Source organism: Alosa alosa, chromosome 21 (assembly GCF_017589495.1).
Source record: "Alosa alosa isolate M-15738 ecotype Scorff River chromosome 21, AALO_Geno_1.1, whole genome shotgun sequence".
NCBI classification, from domain to species: domain Eukaryota; kingdom Metazoa; phylum Chordata; class Actinopteri; order Clupeiformes; family Clupeidae; genus Alosa; species Alosa alosa.
Window position 1 is genome coordinate 26,521,465 of NC_063209.1, and position 18,052 is coordinate 26,539,516.

General features: G+C 43.3%; 1 protein-coding gene and 1 long non-coding RNA gene across 3 annotated transcripts; both read left to right on the top strand.

Annotated features, from left to right (window-relative positions):
* The first annotated feature begins 2,645 nt into the window (after positions 1–2,645).
* On the top strand, positions 2,646–4,732 carry LOC125286598. The gene is made up of 2 exons (XR_007192209.1): positions 2,646–2,783; positions 4,478–4,732. It is a non-coding gene; the product is annotated as an uncharacterized LOC125286598 (long non-coding RNA).
* A 2,637-nt stretch (positions 4,733–7,369) lies between these two features.
* On the top strand, positions 7,370–17,386 carry e2f4 (E2F transcription factor 4). 2 transcript variants are annotated; one of them, XM_048231723.1, is made up of 10 exons: positions 7,370–7,812; positions 10,492–10,601; positions 10,754–10,915; positions 11,291–11,334; positions 12,896–12,960; positions 13,231–13,510; positions 13,912–14,088; positions 15,040–15,087; positions 15,692–15,730; positions 15,964–17,386. In XM_048231723.1, the coding sequence occupies exons 1-10, from the start codon at positions 7,657–7,659 to the stop codon at positions 16,071–16,073; spliced, it is 1,191 nt and encodes a 396-aa protein (XP_048087680.1). In that variant the 5' UTR covers positions 7,370–7,656; the 3' UTR covers positions 16,074–17,386. The 2 variants fall into 2 exon arrangements, with proteins under 2 accessions (XP_048087680.1, XP_048087681.1); XM_048231724.1 differs by having other exon boundaries at positions 13,915–14,088.
* Positions 17,387–18,052: the final 666 nt, after the last annotated feature.

Sequence of the window (18,052 nt, forward strand, 5' to 3'; positions counted from 1 at the left end):
AAAAAATAAGAGCAGCAAAATTTGGTTGAAATTGTGCATAGACAGTCAATAAAATACTAGTGCAAAGTCAGGCCAATAAAAGGCTTGGGTAGTTCTGTTTGACCTAAGTAAGAAAGAAAGTGGCATAGTGGTGCAAGTTATGTAAGAGCAGCAGAAGTGTTGTGTTTTCAGGACAACAACAACAAGTTGTAAAAGTGTACAAGTGTGCAAGTGTGCAACTTTCCCCTGATAGCATGATGATCAGTTAACAATTATGGATTAAGCTCTGGATGGATTAAGCAGAATTAAGCTCTTAATTATCTCAATATATTAAATAAAGCTTAGCCTACATAAATGTTGTATTACTAATATCTTACAGTGAGTGTTTGTGATACTGTCACAGTCATATTTATTATATGTTTAACTGATTACAAAGGAAAAGGAAATGTTACAAAATATTATTGATGTGACATAACAAAATATCCCCCTTACACTGTTACAGATATATATCTGAGCCGCAGAGATCGGTAAATATTGTTTTACATTTTATCTTTTGAGAACACAAATATACTGAAATAATGTAGTAATAATATTCTCTATCTCTTGCTTTCTCTCTATCTCATGACTTTCTGTGTATTCAGTCAAACTCAAGACACAGGCATCGGCCCTCCAGCTATTCCAGGTAAAACTTCTTTATTTGGGATTACATTTGTTTTAAAAAATGTAACAGCTACCTGTGAGTTGCCTTATTGGCCTCTCATTTACTAAACAAACTTACATGCAAAGCATATTAATCAAGGGTTTCCCAAACACATAGGCCTATTTGCTAACTACGTTATAACAATATACACTGTTGGAATTGCGCAGCTGTGACACAAGTGATTCCCAAAACCATAGTGTATGCCCTGTAGTAAGATGATTCCTGTGCTCAGATTTGCGCTGGTTTGTATGTTCGATTGAGAAATGGAGACCATTATCACTTAGCACTACATTTAAACCAAATGCTTCTCTCCCCATGACAGAGAGAAGACCAACTAACAGATCAAGGTGCAGTAAGCACAGTATTCATCTTTAAATAAAGTATCATTAGCCTATAGGCTCTTAAAAGCCTCCTGCTGCAGTACACCCACATTCTGTGCTACGTTTCTGACCTGCATTGTGTTTGTGTTGTTTTTGCCTCTGTAGCTGTAAAATGCAACCGATCTCTGAAAATGTGTGGTATGTGCACGTTTCTATTTCTGAGTAATGCTGACGACGTGATCTGGTGGTTGCCTCTCTGTGCATGTGTGGTTTGCTGTGTGTCAGTGTGTATGCAACCACCTGCTTCAGTCTGCTAAGACACGCTTTGTGTGTAAAATGTAACTGTGTTTGCTTGCAGCTTTACCTGAGCTGCCACAAATAGTGTGTACGATTCTAGTGTTTCGCGTATGAAATGGTCTGGCAGCCTTTCTGCAAATACTGTTTGTGGTGCATCTGCCACAGCTTTACCTAAACTGCCATCTCTTTCATCAGAGTCCGAGCCATCACAGACTGATCTATTTTCATCCATTTCACAGACACAGATAACAGAGCAACAGAGATGTAGGCATACTGCCTGAATCTGCAGTGACTTTTTACATACCAGGACCTGACCTGCTGTAGATTCAAACAACCCAGCCCAGGAGACATAGACCATTACAGCTCATGGACTATATGACTTATATCCTTGTTGTCTATGCATGACTATTATCACTTAATCATCTTAAAGGTGTGAAAGAAAGACTATGTTTATGCATTATGAGTAATATATATATTTTAATTATTATTCTTATATGTTAAGTGAGTGTTGTACTTTGAGAGCATAGATTAACCGGAGTCAATTCTGGTAATGTTTTCATTTACAAACCAAAATCAGAAAAAGTTGGGACATTGTGTAAAATGCAAATAAAAACAGAATTGCGAAACACTCCTTTTGTTGTCTTTATCATTACAAAACATATTCAAGCATTGGGTTTACGAGATTTGCAGATTATCGCTCTGTTTTTATCTGCATTTTACACAACATCCCAATTTTTTCTGATATGGGGTTGTATACCAAAAATGCTGATATTATGTTTGCTTTTGTTTCCTACTGATTCAGTCAGCATTATTCATCATTCATCAATTTGCAAGAGAGACTGAATAAAATGTATAACTGTAGTATAAAGTGTTGTTTGAGACACTTCTATTTTCACTTAGCATTGTTGTTAAGTCAACCAAAAGTTCATAAACAGTCCACTTGGGTTTCTGCGTATATGGGTGTTGAGGTAAACAAAAAAGTGAACACATTTTGGCAAAAGAATTTTAGGCATATCAGATAAATCTACACGAGACATAGACATAGGCTACACCTCTGACATAGGCCTACTGTATGCTGGAGAGTATAGGCTAATTTGAAAAAATAAAAGAAGTGAGGTTGAAATTAAATGAGTTTAAGTAGGCCTATTGAGTCTGCCTGGCAATCCATAAGGGTGATATTTAGGTGTTGTTCCCCCTTCTGTTGTTTTCTATTTCTTTTATTTTGTAGGCCTATGAGAACTGACATCACAATGAAATCACACCTCCGTCCAGACGATGGCGGTAATGCACTTCGTTTGCAAACTGCCCTATAAAAATCACAGAAGAAAAAGATTTTCGTTGACTGATGGATGCACATGCTGAGGACGACGGCTACAGATGTTTACGGCAGAGTTTCTATGCATCATGTAGATATTAGCAACATAAAAGTTTTAGTCAGTTTTTTTTTTTTTTTTATGAAAAGCGGCATCCCCTCCTCAATACATAAGGTAATTATTTACTAAAGGGTATATGGTTTCTTATGATCCTGTTATCTGGTGTACTTTCACCAAACTGTCGAACGTTGCTTATGCGCTGTGCTTTTACATTAAGCCTACATTACATTTGGCTGACGCATTGTACGTTGTTTAATATGGAATTAACAACTTGTGGAAGATGTCGGTGTCAACTCTTGCAAGCAAGGGCAGGGTAACGTGAAGTTAACTGCTATACACTAGCATTAGCTCTGGAAACCGAGCTATGCGACAGTGTCGATGTGTTGAAAACGGTTACACGTTACAAGTAGCAAGTAAACCTAGTAGATTGGTATCTTTACTTCACAAGTGCCGAAAACCCTACATGAACGTATTCCTTAGCAATAAGTTATTTCGGTGATTTTTCCCTCATGGCGTGGCCACGTGGTAGGTTGTGGTTTGCATCATGGCTGCTGACCACGTTTCTGGCAAGGGTCAATCATCTCGCCTGGCCCTGCTGACTTGCTTTATCTCTCGTTCATGTGAATGAGATGTCGCTGCTTAATCGTAGTTATAATACGACTGATTGTCTTAAACTGATAGCTTTGCATTGCCGTCAATTTGTAGAGTTGACATTAACAACCTGCATCAGGCCATCTGGAGGGTATTCCAAGTAGTTAGGAGGGCTATCCCTTGCAAGTTTACTTGATCAGGTTTGTAATTAATGTAAAGCCACATACTTGCAATATGCCCCAATGCTCACTCTGGCATGTGCAATTGATTATGGGGGGAAAAACCTTCCCTTGTATAAAACTTCCTTTAATAACAATTAGATTACTGAGTGTTGAAATTCAGTTCAGTTTTATTTGCCGTAACCTTTGAATACATCTCAAGGCACTTTAAGCAATACGGCAGTAGGAGGGGTGCCTATCTGCCCAAGGCCAGCTGGGTAGAGAGATGAGCACATGTAGACTTTAAAAAAAGGATAAGAATGGGGAGAGACCACATTTGGTGCCATGACTTTAGAGAAGCATAGTGTTCTTCAGTCACTTTAATAAGGATGACCGAGTGAATAAAGTTAAGACGCAGAGTTGTATCACTGGTGGCATTGGTGTATCGGTGATTCCATTACTTGCACTGCTCAAAAAAATTAAGTGAATGCTTAGTTTTTCACAATTGGTAAAACACATTTTTTGGAACCTTCCACCCTTTTTCTTTCCCAAACTACATGAATAGAACGTCTGACACGGTTCTTGCAAAATCAATCGCCTCATAAGTTTCACCTCAACACCAAACAATGTCAGAGTACAGGTCAAATGTGTGAAGTGTTCCCTTAATTTTGAGTACATTAGAAATGATAGAGACTTTGCAGAGTCACAAGAATTGCCAATGCGGTGTCAGCATGGATGCAGATGCTCAGCAATCTGCGTAATATACAGTGTGCACTAGGTTTAAGCCCTTCAGTCTGGTCTGAGTGGCTGATTGGGTTACGCACTAGTGCTACATGAATCTCTCCCACTCAAGCCAGGCCCTGCTCTACCCATAGCTTTGCCTTTTGAGTGGAGACACACACACACACGATCAGTGTGTTATTTGTGTGTGTGTGTGGGGGGTTCCTCACAGATGGGCTGTCGGTTAATAATGTGATGACGGCTGTTGAAACACTTCATTTTCCTGATAAACTCGTATTAATCTCTATCTTCCCCTCCCCCTCTGTTTTGCCAACTCAGGGTGCTCAGATGTGCTGATCCAATGCTGAGATGGAAGTCCTGAAACATCCTGCATGCATATGTCTTGTATAAATTAGTAATGTCATTTTAGAAATGTATGTAAATGAGGCATTTTTAGGCAATGTAAATAAATGCTTTATAACGTGCATTTTCAAGATGGTTGGTTTGTATGTATAAATGCACTATTCATAATTTCCTTTAATGTGTACTTATTGTGTGTGGGGAAGTAAAACCAAATAAAGAATCAGAACGCAATATTTTAAGCATTTGTATTTTTTAATGACTGCCGTGTCTGATTTAAGTGTGTGTGAATGTGACCAAGTGGCTGGACGGTCCGTGGGACCACCTGCAATGATGGGTCCTCTCTGCCGTTGAGGCATTGTCTGTTGAACAATACGCCCCTCCCTACACACACCCCTTAGCCAGTATCTCACACACACACAACCTAATCTACACATGAACCAGTCTCATGTCCCTTCAGCTGCTCACCCAACCAGGACACGCATGCCTGAACCCACACCACCCTAAAACGACTTCTGTGTCAATGAGGGCATCACCCCAGACTCTCACAGTCCAGTTGGGAGTGTTCTGGGAAGTGCCTGCACAGGGCAATCCCTACTGTAATGTCAAGGGGTATAGACTAATGTGCCACAAAAGGGACCCATGTGCCATGTCTGGTCTGAGCTTGCTGCTCCCTAACTGTTGACTTGTGGTAGGGAAGAGGACTACTGAGGAAGAAGACCCTCTAAACAAACTGCAGATAAAGATGTTGAGGCTGTGTGTGTGTGATTGTTTTTGGTGACTCCCATTTTCACTGGCCAGTGATGACGGTAACTACACACATGCACACACATGTAGCAGCTTTTGGATTAGGGATGGGGTTTACTTGTCTTTGTTGCTGTTTTGCCCCATTTAAGATGAAAAGAATGGAAGTGATTATGCATTCATGGCATATGGTGGGATGGGGGTGTGTGTGTGACCCCTGGACGCTGTTCCTAACACAACGGAATGCTGGCCGCCCCCTGTGGAGGAGTTGAGGATGTGTGAATGAAGTCATGTGACCCGAATTGAAGAGATGTCATCTCTGAAGTCTTCCCTCAATCCCTCTGTGTTCCTGTCTCTGTCTCCCACTCGAACTTTGACCCCACACTGTCTGCCCCTCCCTGCTCACTCTGCCCCATCTTATTACCCCCTCCCTCATCTTGCCCCAACTGTCTGCCCTCTCTGTGTGCCCCACCCCATCTCTCTCACCACGATAGACCCATGTGAAAGCTGTGAGTAACGACACACACATACAAAAGTGGATTAGTGTGATAAAGGTGAGTGTGCATTCTCCTCTCGCTATGTGACACACAGACACACACACACATCCCAACACATGTGCACACACACACAAATCCCAAACCCCCATACACATACACTCACACACATACATCCCAACACATGCATACACACACACACATCCAACACATGTGCAAACACACACACACATCCCAACACATGTGCAAACACACACACACACATCCCAACACATGCACATACACACACACACATCCCAACACACACACACACACACACATCCCAACACATGCACATACACACACACACACATCCCAACACATGCATACACACACACGCATCCCAACACACACATACACATACACACATCCCAACACATGCACACACACACACATCCCAACACATGCACACACACACACACACATCCCAACACAGATCTGGCAGACCGCTGGCGTTTTACTCATTGGTTTTCTGGTGGTCCGCTGGCGGGTTGCCGGCAAATGCCCCAATATTTTGCCACTATTGATTTCAAATCTTTTTTGTTTATTCAGTTATACTTCATCCATCATTTTAATAACATTTTATGTATTTTGTTGATATTCTTAACAAGTTAAATTTAAAGAGAAGGTGGTTTAACGGCGGACCAGAAGTGGCACGCCACCGGCGAAATGCCACTAGCGATCCGCTATCTGCCAATCTGATTTTGCTATCTCGGTTTACCCAACACACACATACACATCCCAAGATACACACTGGACAACACACACTGACTTGGTGTCACTTTTAGGTTGACACGGAATGGGATTTAGTAGGTTAAGTATTGCATACCAAAACATAATGTGTTGAATAATCCAGTTGAAGAACTACATGAACCACAGGAATGATATAGAAAATAAATGAATAGATAAATAAATATCATGTTTTACATAACAATATTGTTTGTCACGGATTTGTAATGGTACTACAGCAAAATAATACAAAATAAATAGCCTAAAAATCAATTGACTCACTGGTAGGCTATCTAAGCTGAAATGTCAGTAGTCTATGTTCAGGGTTTTGTGCATAGTTTGTTAATGTTCCCTTGCCTCAACTGGTTTCTCATTGGTTAAAAAGGCAAAACGAGCAGTGCGTAAGCCGGAAGTTTCATTGAAAGCACATGCTGGGAAAAACGCATCTGAGCAGACCTCAGTTATAATAACCAGTGGAACAACAATCTTTACTGAAGTGACAGATCTCTGCCATTTTTGCAATGTTTAACTACCCACACCGGAATTTGCCAGTCGAATAGGTAGTAATAGGTTATGTTATCCTTCACATCATATTGAGTTAAACACCTTATGAAACGTATGACCAAACATTACTACAAGTCGTAAATACTTCGCTCAACTGAGCACAGACACACTACCACAATAACAATGTATTATATATTATATTACTTCTTGCTTCATATATGTTTTTTTTTTATTACTAGCTGAAATGTTTAACAAACACCGCACCCTTGTAAAACATTGAGAGGACAGGGTAATATCTCTGTGGTTTTCGATTGACAATACTGAGTCATGTTTCCTCATTGTAGACGCTCCCTTGCGGTTCAAACCACCCATGATGCAAAGCGCGTCCAACGGCTCAGTAGCGGTAGCGAAGTATTGCTGCTCAGCTCTGCCATTGGGGTGGTCACTGGTGGTCCCAGGCCAGCGAGACTTCGAAACCAGGCCCACGAACCGGACTGAGCCCACCCGTGGTGTGCACATATTACCTTAACCGCGGCACAGCATCCCGGTGATTGCAGATCACTTCGCACCCTACACTGCGTTCCGCCGAGCGGAACAGCGGTGCTGCACGAGTCGAACCTACACTTCATTTAGGCAGCTTCACGTTCAATGGATTTGGATATTAGTCGAACTGAACCGGGAAATATGAACGACGGGTTGCAGCTCCAGACACCCAGTCGGCATGAGAAAAGCCTCGGACTTCTTACAACCAAATTTGTCACTTTGCTGCAAGAGGCGAAGGATGGAGTGCTCGACCTGAAATTAGTAAGTCATAGCTAAGTTAGCAAGATGGCTAGCCTAGCTGTGTGTAGCTAACTTTAAGCCAAACAGCCTCCTTCTCATTCATCATCTGTGCCCCTTTAACATTGCCTTAATACCGTGTTTTGTTGGTTTGAATTCCTACGTGCCTGCAAGTGTCCGAGTGTTTCTCGGGGGTCTCGCGGATCCTTGGTGGGGTTGCTGTCACCAGTGACATTTGGTGATTAACTAGCATAGATGTGTGCTGGTTAAATGAGTTTGAATGTAAAAGCAACAGAGCTGGCCTAGCCGAGTTAGCTTGCTAATTAACGTTGCCTTGTGGCTGTCCAATCGTAGCATAACGTTACCATACACCAGTCATTCCCCATGCATGAAGACTAGTGTAATACTAGACGCTGTTGTCATTGGACTTATGAAATATGTTGGTGCAGAATTAGCGGTGAGTGGTTCATACAATGGCATTTTATGAACTAGCTACCATTCACGGTTGAACTTATCTTATTGTTGAGGATTGTTGACATCGTGCTCAGCTAAAGTTCCCGACTTGCGCTTTCAGCTGTAACGATAGCACAAGTTTTCTAGCTTGCTGTCATAGCTGCGGTGTTTCCGCCTTAACTTTTACCATAAAAGCTCAACGAACTATTCCACTGCGAATGACCACGGAACTATCGGATTGTTCTCAGGCCATAGTGAAAGCGGCTTCCCCGTGTATGATTAATAGTCAAATTGGCAGTATGTAGACCGTGTGAGTGCACCTCTGTATCCGGCTCAGTATGGTTGCTGTTTCGACCCGGGCCTGTGAGGGATACGAAGCTAGTAATGAGTGATGCTTTGTCACAGCCACGCGCCTGGAGAAGCACATGTAGAAGACCTATTTTAATAAAACGACCTGCATGTGTGCTGTTCTCATAAAGATAGAAAGAGTGTGTTATCATTCTCTCTTTCCCTTTAACTCACTCTCTCACACAGACACACACACACACCACAGGTGTGTAAAATTGAACTGATGCTTTTTTGGAACAAGACGTCTGGAAATCTTTTTGTCAAGGTCTCAAGGTCTTCCATCCCAGACTCCAGATGAGAAATCTGTCTATCTGTTGTGCAGTGCAAACACAGAAGACAAGGTAGAATTAAATCTGACTTGAATTGGGTCAGTGGGGTGGGGATTAGGAGAGAACTGTTGTCCTGGGCTGAGTTCAAGATGGACACACTGCTGTAAAGTGCATGATTCAGTGCATACAGCGAGGCACTGAGCGCTTGGAGACTTTTCTTGTCTAAACTAATTCTGTTGCACACCATTGTGACCGAACATGTTGTTCAATCAGGAACCCGTTGCAAAACGATTTCAAAATGTTTTGATTTTGATCTTGCCCAGGTTTGAAGACTCGGAGATGGATTAAAACTCCTTGCATGTGGCTCATGTGAAGTGAAGCTGTGTATGTGATTGACAGCCGTAGTTCTGAACTTGACCCCTGTCATTCTGATTAAACCCTTTGAGGTTGATCTCACTCCTCCCTGGCTCTGATTGGACAGAAACTGTGGACATGCTCATCTCATCTCTGTCTCCCTGACTTGCGGTCACTCAACGGTGACGGTGCTGTGAAAGGTCTCAGGGTCACGCTGGTTATTCAGCTGCAGGAGATGGGATTTAAAAAACCAGCACACTACACCAATCTCACAGGCAATGAGGGCCGACTCTTCAGGGATTAACTAATCATCATAAACTCATTGTTTGCTTTGGAGATGGATCTGCATTCTGCAATAGAAAAGACCCAAACCCAATCATCGAATAACCACTAGTTACACATATTTAACAACTCTTTTATAGAAAATGTACATTTGTACAAAGACGTTTTACATTATGGGCTAATGTCCAGCAACGGAAACATAGTGAAAGGTAGAGAATACAGGTCTTTATGGTATGTTACTTAAGGCCCAGACAGCGCTGAGACACAGATGTTTTATTACTTTTGTTCCTACATAGAGAGAGAGTGTTTATTATTAAAATCTTAATTAAAGTTCACATGCATTTGTGGAAGAGTTGCATTACAGAAACTCAGCATGATGAATGAAATGTCATGTAGTGTTTTGATTGCTCTTAATATTAATGTCAGTGGACCATCATACCCAAATCAGTATAACTGCCAGCTCCGTAAATTGCACAACTCCCACTCCAGTTCCCTCCTACAGTATGTACCCACGCAGCAAGCCACAGACACACGCCAGGAGTGTGTGTGTGTGTGTGTGTTTGTGTGTGTTTGAGTAAGTGAGAGAGTGAGTGAGTGAGCATGCAAACTAGCAAGTGAGGGAGAAAGAGGCTGTGGTAGGCCTAGCCGGTGCGTGTAAGAGAGACTGTAACAGAGTTGGTCTGTGTGTTTGGTGAATTGATAACTTGCCGTTGGCTGTTGTTGGCTTCTGTGGCAAAGCTGTGTGTTGCCTGGAACCCTCTCCCACGGGTGCAAAAGCACCGAACCATACACACACACACACACACACACACACACATGCTTCAACTGTCACACATTTCAGACACCCTTCCGCTGACATCATGAGTGGATGCAGAGATGAAAGCACTGACCTGCATTAGTGTTGTTATTGTGGTCTCCCCAGATCCAGCATTCCTGCAGGTCGTTAGGTACCTGGTGTTCATGGGTAATGTAGTTTCTCATTGCTGCTTTCTGATAGGCAGCAGACACGCTCGCCGTGCGACAGAAGAGACGCATCTATGACATCACAAACGTGCTGGAAGGCATCGGGCTGATCGAGAAGAAGTCCAAGAACAGCATCCAGTGGAAGTGAGTGTGTGTGTGTGAGGGAGAGAGAGAACAAGAGAATGAATATGTATCTGTGTGAAGGAGTGTGCTGTACTGATTGAGTGTGACTGTGTAGTAGTATGTCTGTGGGTGTGTTATTGGTGTGTGTATTTAAAAGAGCTGTCTCCAAATAGGGGCGTGGGTCCAGGCTGCAACACCAGGGAGATCGCTGATAGGCTGATTGACCTGAAGGCGGAGCTTGTGGAGCTGGAGCGGCAGGAGCTAGAGCTGGACCAGCAGAGAGTCTGGGTTCAGCAGAGCATTAAGAACGTCACCGACGACATCAACAACAGCCCATATCCTTTCCAACAACAACACACACACACACACACACTTGCACAAGAATACAGTATTTGCACATGCACACACATACACACACTGTCACACATGCACACAAACACACACACACACTCACTCACACTGTCGCACATACACACACACACACACACACACACACTATAGATGTGCTCAGAAGAAGCATATGACTGCTTTAATAAAGGGCAACAAAATGTACTCATTCACACTAAAAAACATTACTCACTCCAACATACCACCGTTCACATCTTCATCACAAGCTCACACACTCTCACTTTGACTTACACGCACACACACACGCTATGTATGAATGTGTGTGTATATTTAAGCATTTTTGGTCCCTAACAAAGATCCACTCTGGCATATGTGACACATGAGGACATCTGCAGTTGCTTCAAAGGTACACTGCTCTCCTCTTCTCCTCTGCTCTCCTCCTCTCCTCTCCTCTCCTCTCCTCTGCTCCTCCTCTCTCCTCTCCTCTGCTCTCCTCCTCTCCTATGCCCTCCTCCTCTCCTCCTCTCTCCTCTCCTCTCCTCCTCCTCTCCTCTCCTCTCCTCCTCTCTCCTCTCCTCTGCTCCTCCTCTCCTCTTCCTCTCCTCTCTCCTCTCCTCTGCTCCTCCTCCTCTCCTCCTCTGCTCTGCTCCTCCTCCTCTGCTCTCCTCCTCTCCTCTCCTCTCCTCTCCTCCTCTCCTCTCCTCTCCTCTGCTCTCCTCCTCCTCTCCTCTCCTCTGCCCTCCTCCTCCTCTCTTCTCCTCTGCTCTCCTCCTCTCCTCTCCTCTGCTCCTCCTCTCCTCTTCCTCTCTTCTCTCCTCCTCTCCTCTGCTCTTCTCCTCTCCTCTCCTCTCCTCTCCTCCTCTCCTGCTCTCCTCTGCTCCTCCTCTCCTCTCTTCCTCTCTTCTCTTCCTCTCCTCTGCTCTCCTCTCTTCCTCTCTTCTCTTCCTCTCCTCTCCTCTGCTCTCCTCTCCTCCTCTCCTTTCCTGTCTGCACTGCTTGTCTCTATTCTCATTTTACTTTCATCTGTTGTCCTGTGCATTCTCTTGTGAATCTCTTTTATCTGTAACCTGTAACTGTGTAGGCACAGTCAGACTTCCATGTCTCTGTCGCCCTGATACCTGTTCATATACACCCCCAAGACGTACTTTCTTTTATTGCCGTTTCTTATCTCTGGCTATGTGAAATCTGTGTTATCTTTTCCCAAATTTTGTAGATTTGATAAAACGTGATATCGTTGACGGTGATATCATTAAAACGTAATAGATACAAGCTGCTGTGCTTTATGCACACCTGTTCTACCTGTTTATCCGACAGAACAATGCTTTAAATAGTGTGGGGAGCATATGGTTGCGTTCAATTACCCTGAAGATTACACTGTTCAAATTTTTTTTTTTTTTTTCCAAAAGCATTTTAAGCATATTAACATGTATTTAATAGGAGACTCCACTTGCGTTATGACACATACACACAGCCTAGTGTGTATATGTACATTCTTTATCTAGAATATAATACGTATAATACGCTGATGCTGCCCCCAGTGACCTATTTGGTTTTCCTTCTGTCTTGTGGTATTGCCTGTGTGGTTCACAACGCATAGGGATGCATTACTGTCATAGTAAACCCTGTGTTCATTTAAAAACCAACAAACATTATTTGTATAATTGAGGAACAGTTACCGAGATGTTGTGACTTTGACAAGATGTCTGGTAACATCTTTGACGTTTGTCGGATTACTCACATGGGAAAAATTTTGCCAATAGCGGCATCGACACCTTGTCATCTTATTCGACAATGTAAAATTCCGCCCGATTCAACAGTTAAATGTGATTACCAGTTTACTATATTCCGCATTGTTTTTGCTTTACCTCCACTCTGACCTGCGGTCCCTCTGTTCTCTCATGAATGTTTCCAGTAGTGTGTGTTGTGTTGACCCTCACCTGTGGGTGTCTCTCTGCTGCCCCCTGTAGGTGACACTCTGCTGGCCATCCGCGCGCCCTCAGGAACCCAGTTGGAGGTGCCCCTCCCCGAGTCTGTAAGGGACACACATCCCCCTCATCACCACACCACACTATACACAAGTCAAGTCTCCTCCTCTCTCTTTCTCTCTCTCTCTCTCTCTCTCTCTCTCTCTCTCTCTCCTCCCTCTCTCTCTCTCGCCCTCTCCCTCCCTCTCTCTCCTCCCTCTCTCTCTCTCTCTCTCCTCTCTCTCTCTCTCTCTCTCTCTCTCTCTCCACCCCCCAGGTCTTACCTCTCTTGTCGGTGTATGTGGACTTGGCACGTATTAAAGTTTTCTCTCTCTCAGGCTGGCAATGGGCAGAAGAAATATCAGATGCACCTGAAGAGCAGCAGTGGGCCCGTCGAAGTCCTATTGGTCAACAAGGACCCTCATAGCTCCACCCCTGTGGTGCTCCCAGTCCCGCCCCCAGAGGACATGATCCTCCCAGTGCAGGCAAAACAGGCCACACCCACCACCAAGTCCACACCAGCCACACCCACACAGACCACGCCTGCGCTTACACAACCCCCTCCCACTAAACAGCTAACCCCGCCCAGCAGCATAGACCCTGTGGCATCAGAATCAGGTGTGTTGGACTGCTGTTGCTGTTGTTGTTGCTGTTGTTGCTGCTGTTGTTGCCGAAGTTGCCCCACTCTCTTTTCTCTCCCTAGTCAGTCAGTGCTTCAGAGTTTCCTCGTCATCATATTTTCAGTAATGACTCGTCATGCCTGGATTCAGTAATGACTCGTCATGCCTGGATTCAGTAATGACTCGTCATGCCTGGATTCAGTAATGACTCGTCATGCCTGGATTTAAAATCTCTAAACTGTTGTCCCTTTTCTCTTTGCCCTTTCTCTTGTTCCATCACTCTCTCACCCTCCTCCCTTGTCTCTCTCTCTCTCGTTCTCTCTCTTTCTCTCTGTTTCTCGTTCTCTCTTTCTCACTCTTTCTCTCGTTCTCTCTTTTCTCTCATTCTCTCTGTACCAGTAGGGTTGTCCAGTAATAGCTCCAGTGCCCTGAGCTTAACCCCGCCTCCAGACAACACATCCGCCAAGGACGCCTCCTCGTTGGACACTCAGCCTCTTCAGTCCTCTGCCTCATTGGACAGCAGCACCTCTATCCCCGCCTCCAGTGCTGTTTTTGAACCAATCAAATCTGATGCCTGTAAGTTTGTGTGTGTGTGTGTGTAGGATGTGGTTGTTGCTGATGTGTGTGTACAGTGTGTGTGTGGAGTATAATTGGGTGTAATTGACGCAAGATAAGGTATTCCCCAGCTGGGAACTTTGGGTGGGCGCCCTAACGGTCCTCACCACACAGCTGTGTGTGTGTGTGTGTGAGAATGCGCTCGTGTTAGCGGTTTCTTAGGAAACATTTTCAGAATGATAGTCTCTGGTGAATGGCAGAGACTTGTGCCACAAGAGCTGATAAAGAGGTTATCTTGCCTCACATACACACACACACACGTGCGCATTCTCTCATTATTCTATTGCACAAGCTTCCTCTTGGCAATGTCCTGTGTGTATTGCTCAGCGGTTGCCATGGAGTCAGGCTTATAAATCCATGTGTATGTGAGCAAAGCTCTATGGTCAGTACAGACCATTCTCTAAATAAACAGCTGGACTCGACACCACAATTACGCTAGAAATACTGCATTTCTTTGCTGGTAGAGTGGTGTCCTTTAGATCAGTGGTTCTCAAACTTTTCACAATGAGTACCACCCACGAAAACAATTGGCTCTCCAAGTAGCACCATTATGACAGCAATGAAAATACAGGTGCGTAGGCCAATTCAACTACATGTTTTGCGTTGTCAAGTCTTTATGGAAAGACACCATGGAGACTCCCTGAGTACCACTAGCGAGAGTTCACGTACCACCAATGGTACCCGTACCACAGTTTGAGAACCACTGCTTTAGATCATCGGCTCTCTTAGGCCCAGTCCATGAAACCCACTCTCACTCTTCAGGCATTTGAAAAGGACAAATATTGTCTGTTAAAGTGGTAAAGTTCAACTATTGTGCGTCTGTGTGTGTATGTGTGTGTGTGTGTGTGTGTTTTAAGTTTGTGTTGGCTGTCCTTGATCTTTACAGCTCATTTTCCTGTGTTTGTGTTGCAGTGTATGACTTCCCCAAGGAGATGTCTGAAATGTTTGACCCAACTAAAGGTACCTGACCTTCTGCTAGATGTCCTTAGCGCTGAACTAGTCTCCAGTGGTAGAGAATCTCTCTCTCTGTCTCTGTTGCTGAGATGCACTATAAAACAGACCTGCCAACATGTACATGTACGCATTCTTCATACTCAGCAAGCATTTTGACCCTTAAGTACGCTTGAGTCATTTATGAAAACAAGGACATTTCTAAGTGACCCCAAACTTGTAAACGGCAGTGTACTTGCCAAAATACATTAATACAAATATCCTTTTTACCAGAGCCACTATTACCCATTACAGTGGGAAAAGGGTTTATTGTGAATGTGTAATGAATAGAAGCAATTTTAAAAATACATTTGTGCATTGAATAAAATATTAAACTAATTGTTGATGATTAAAACTATTGTTTTAATCATCAAAGTTGCCCATCCCTGGTCTACTTATGGTTATGGAGTAACTAATCTTGCATATGGTTATGGAGTAACTAATCTTGTCTGAAAGTGAGATGTGCACCATGTACTCCAAGTGAATGTTGTACAAATACAGAGTGCTTTATTCCAGAATGATATTTATTTATTTATTTATTTATTTATTTATTTATTCATTCTCTCTTTCTCAGAGAGTACTGATCTACTGGAGGACCTCATGGCATCAGAGGGTAAGTGTTAAACGTCAAAGCTCTGCTTTTCTCACTATGGGACATTCAAGTGGAGCATTTATGTCTGAAATGCATCAGTAATACGATTCACAGAAACACAGTGCCGACTCTTCAGATGTGACTCATGTCTCTCTCTCTCTCTCTCTTTCTCTGTCCATCCCTCCCTCCCTTTCTCTCTCCCTTTCTCTTTCCCCCTGTCCCTCTCTCTCTCCTTCTCTCCCTCCGTCCTGTAGTTTTCTCTCCACTGCTGAGGCTTTCTCCTCCTCCAGGTGACCATGACTACATCTACAATCTAGATGAAAGTGAAGGCTTGTGTGACCTCTTCGATGTGCCCATCTTTTAATCGTTTCCCCAAACCCCCTCCCTCGTTCACGGGGCATTTACGCGTCATTTTCCTGCCCCCACCCCCCCATTTCCTGCCAAACAGAGTTGGCCGGGTCTATTTTTGAAAGACTGTTGTATAAGCTGATTTCTTAAATGTTGATATTTTTCATAAACCTGTTTTATTATTTTTGTAAGAAAAACAAAACACGTTAAGAGGATCCTAGAAGATCAGTTCGGCCCTGTTTATAAAAGTGGCTGTTATGTCACAAGACTTTTTATGACGTAACAAAGCAGTGGGCATCTTTGCCCAGATGTCACAGAACTCCACACCACAAAGATCTTATGGCCTCACTGGCCGCGTTTATGACATCATAGAAGCAGCCGGTGAGTTGATGGTCATTGGCTGCTCATGATTCTGGGAGGATTTCATGCAGCAGCTGATGGACAGAAAATCTTGGATATTTAGGGGTTGAAACTCCGCAGACACACACACACACAATCATACACTTGCTTAGATACATAATGACAGTTTGCGTGTCTGTGTACATGGAGCAACAATTGATGAAAACAAACCAATGAAGATGTCAGAAAGGGCAAATCACCATTATACTCTAAACGAGATGTGTGTTTTTCTGTGTGTCTGTCTGTGTATCTAATCACAGTGAAATATTGCGTGTGTGAGTGTGCGCGTGTGTGTGTGCGTGCGCCTGTGTGCCTGCCTGCATGTGTGTGTCTATTTGCCTGTTCTGTAGAACAGAAGCTGTGTGTGTGTGTGTGTGTGTGTGTGTGTGTATGTGCTTGCCTGTTCTGGACAACAGAAGCTGAGTATATGTTGTTGAGTATGTGTGTATGTGACAGACGTTACAAATCTGTAACACACTGTCATACAGTACTCTTCAAAACACACTGCAGTGCTCTAAAACTTAACCCAGCGTTATGTGCACTCAGATCACAGAATACCCCTCTGTGCGTGTGTGTGTGTGTGTGCGCATGTGTGTGTGAGTGTGTTTGACTTTGACTGAGTGTGTGGTAGTGAGGTGTGCTTGAGAAAGTGCGAGATTGGTTGGTGTTGTCGCCAGTGTGTTAATGTAGGCTGCAGATGCATATATTTTTGTATTTTCAGAAAGGCTTATCAGACTCCAGCTACTCTCAGTCAAAATTCAGGTTGCCACCATTTTAACATCGCACTTTACAGTTGACACGTTACTGCCTCCAGACAGTATCTAACTCTTACCCAAACCTGCAAGTGTAGTCCCAACCATGTCATGTAATCAGTGCATATGTTGGTAGTTTGTACTCCCTTACCATCAGCAATAAAATTAGTTGAACCCATTAGGTGAATTTGTCAGCTTTCTTTTCAGGGGCACTCTTATTTGTTTATTCATTCAATGTAAATGACTATAGTCACGGACTTTTCGTTAGGGACCACCCTGACACTTCAAGCCCGTCAGACTCAATGAACTTGCAAGGTTTTTTGGTGCGAGTTCCTGAGGCAGAGATGACTTGAAATGATCTAACAAGTCCAATCCCACTGATGCAGAAACCCTTATTGAATATCCGGAGTTGTTTTTTTTCTAAGGGGGTCTACTTTGCATCCCTTCAAAGGCAGATGAGAGCCTGGATACAACCAGTTAAACTGAATATGGACGACCATTCATACACAACATGTCTACAATATTTGGGTCATTTTATGAAACAGGTGCATTTTCCACTGTACATTTGTCATCAGAAGTAAAAAAAATTTCAGTTTATCCATATAGTATTAAAGACATGATCACCCAAACAATCATATTTACCCACCATACATGCCTTCAATTAGAAATGTCATTTGGTTAACAATGATAGTGTTAAAACTGTAATGAAAAACAGTTATTCCTCCTGTCTAATTTGCCAGACGGTGTGGTTGGATTAAGCTTTCCCCTCATAGTAATGGGAAAAAACAACAAATAAACAATGTCAAATAATATCAGAATTGTTCTGCTTAGTTTCTTGAGACAG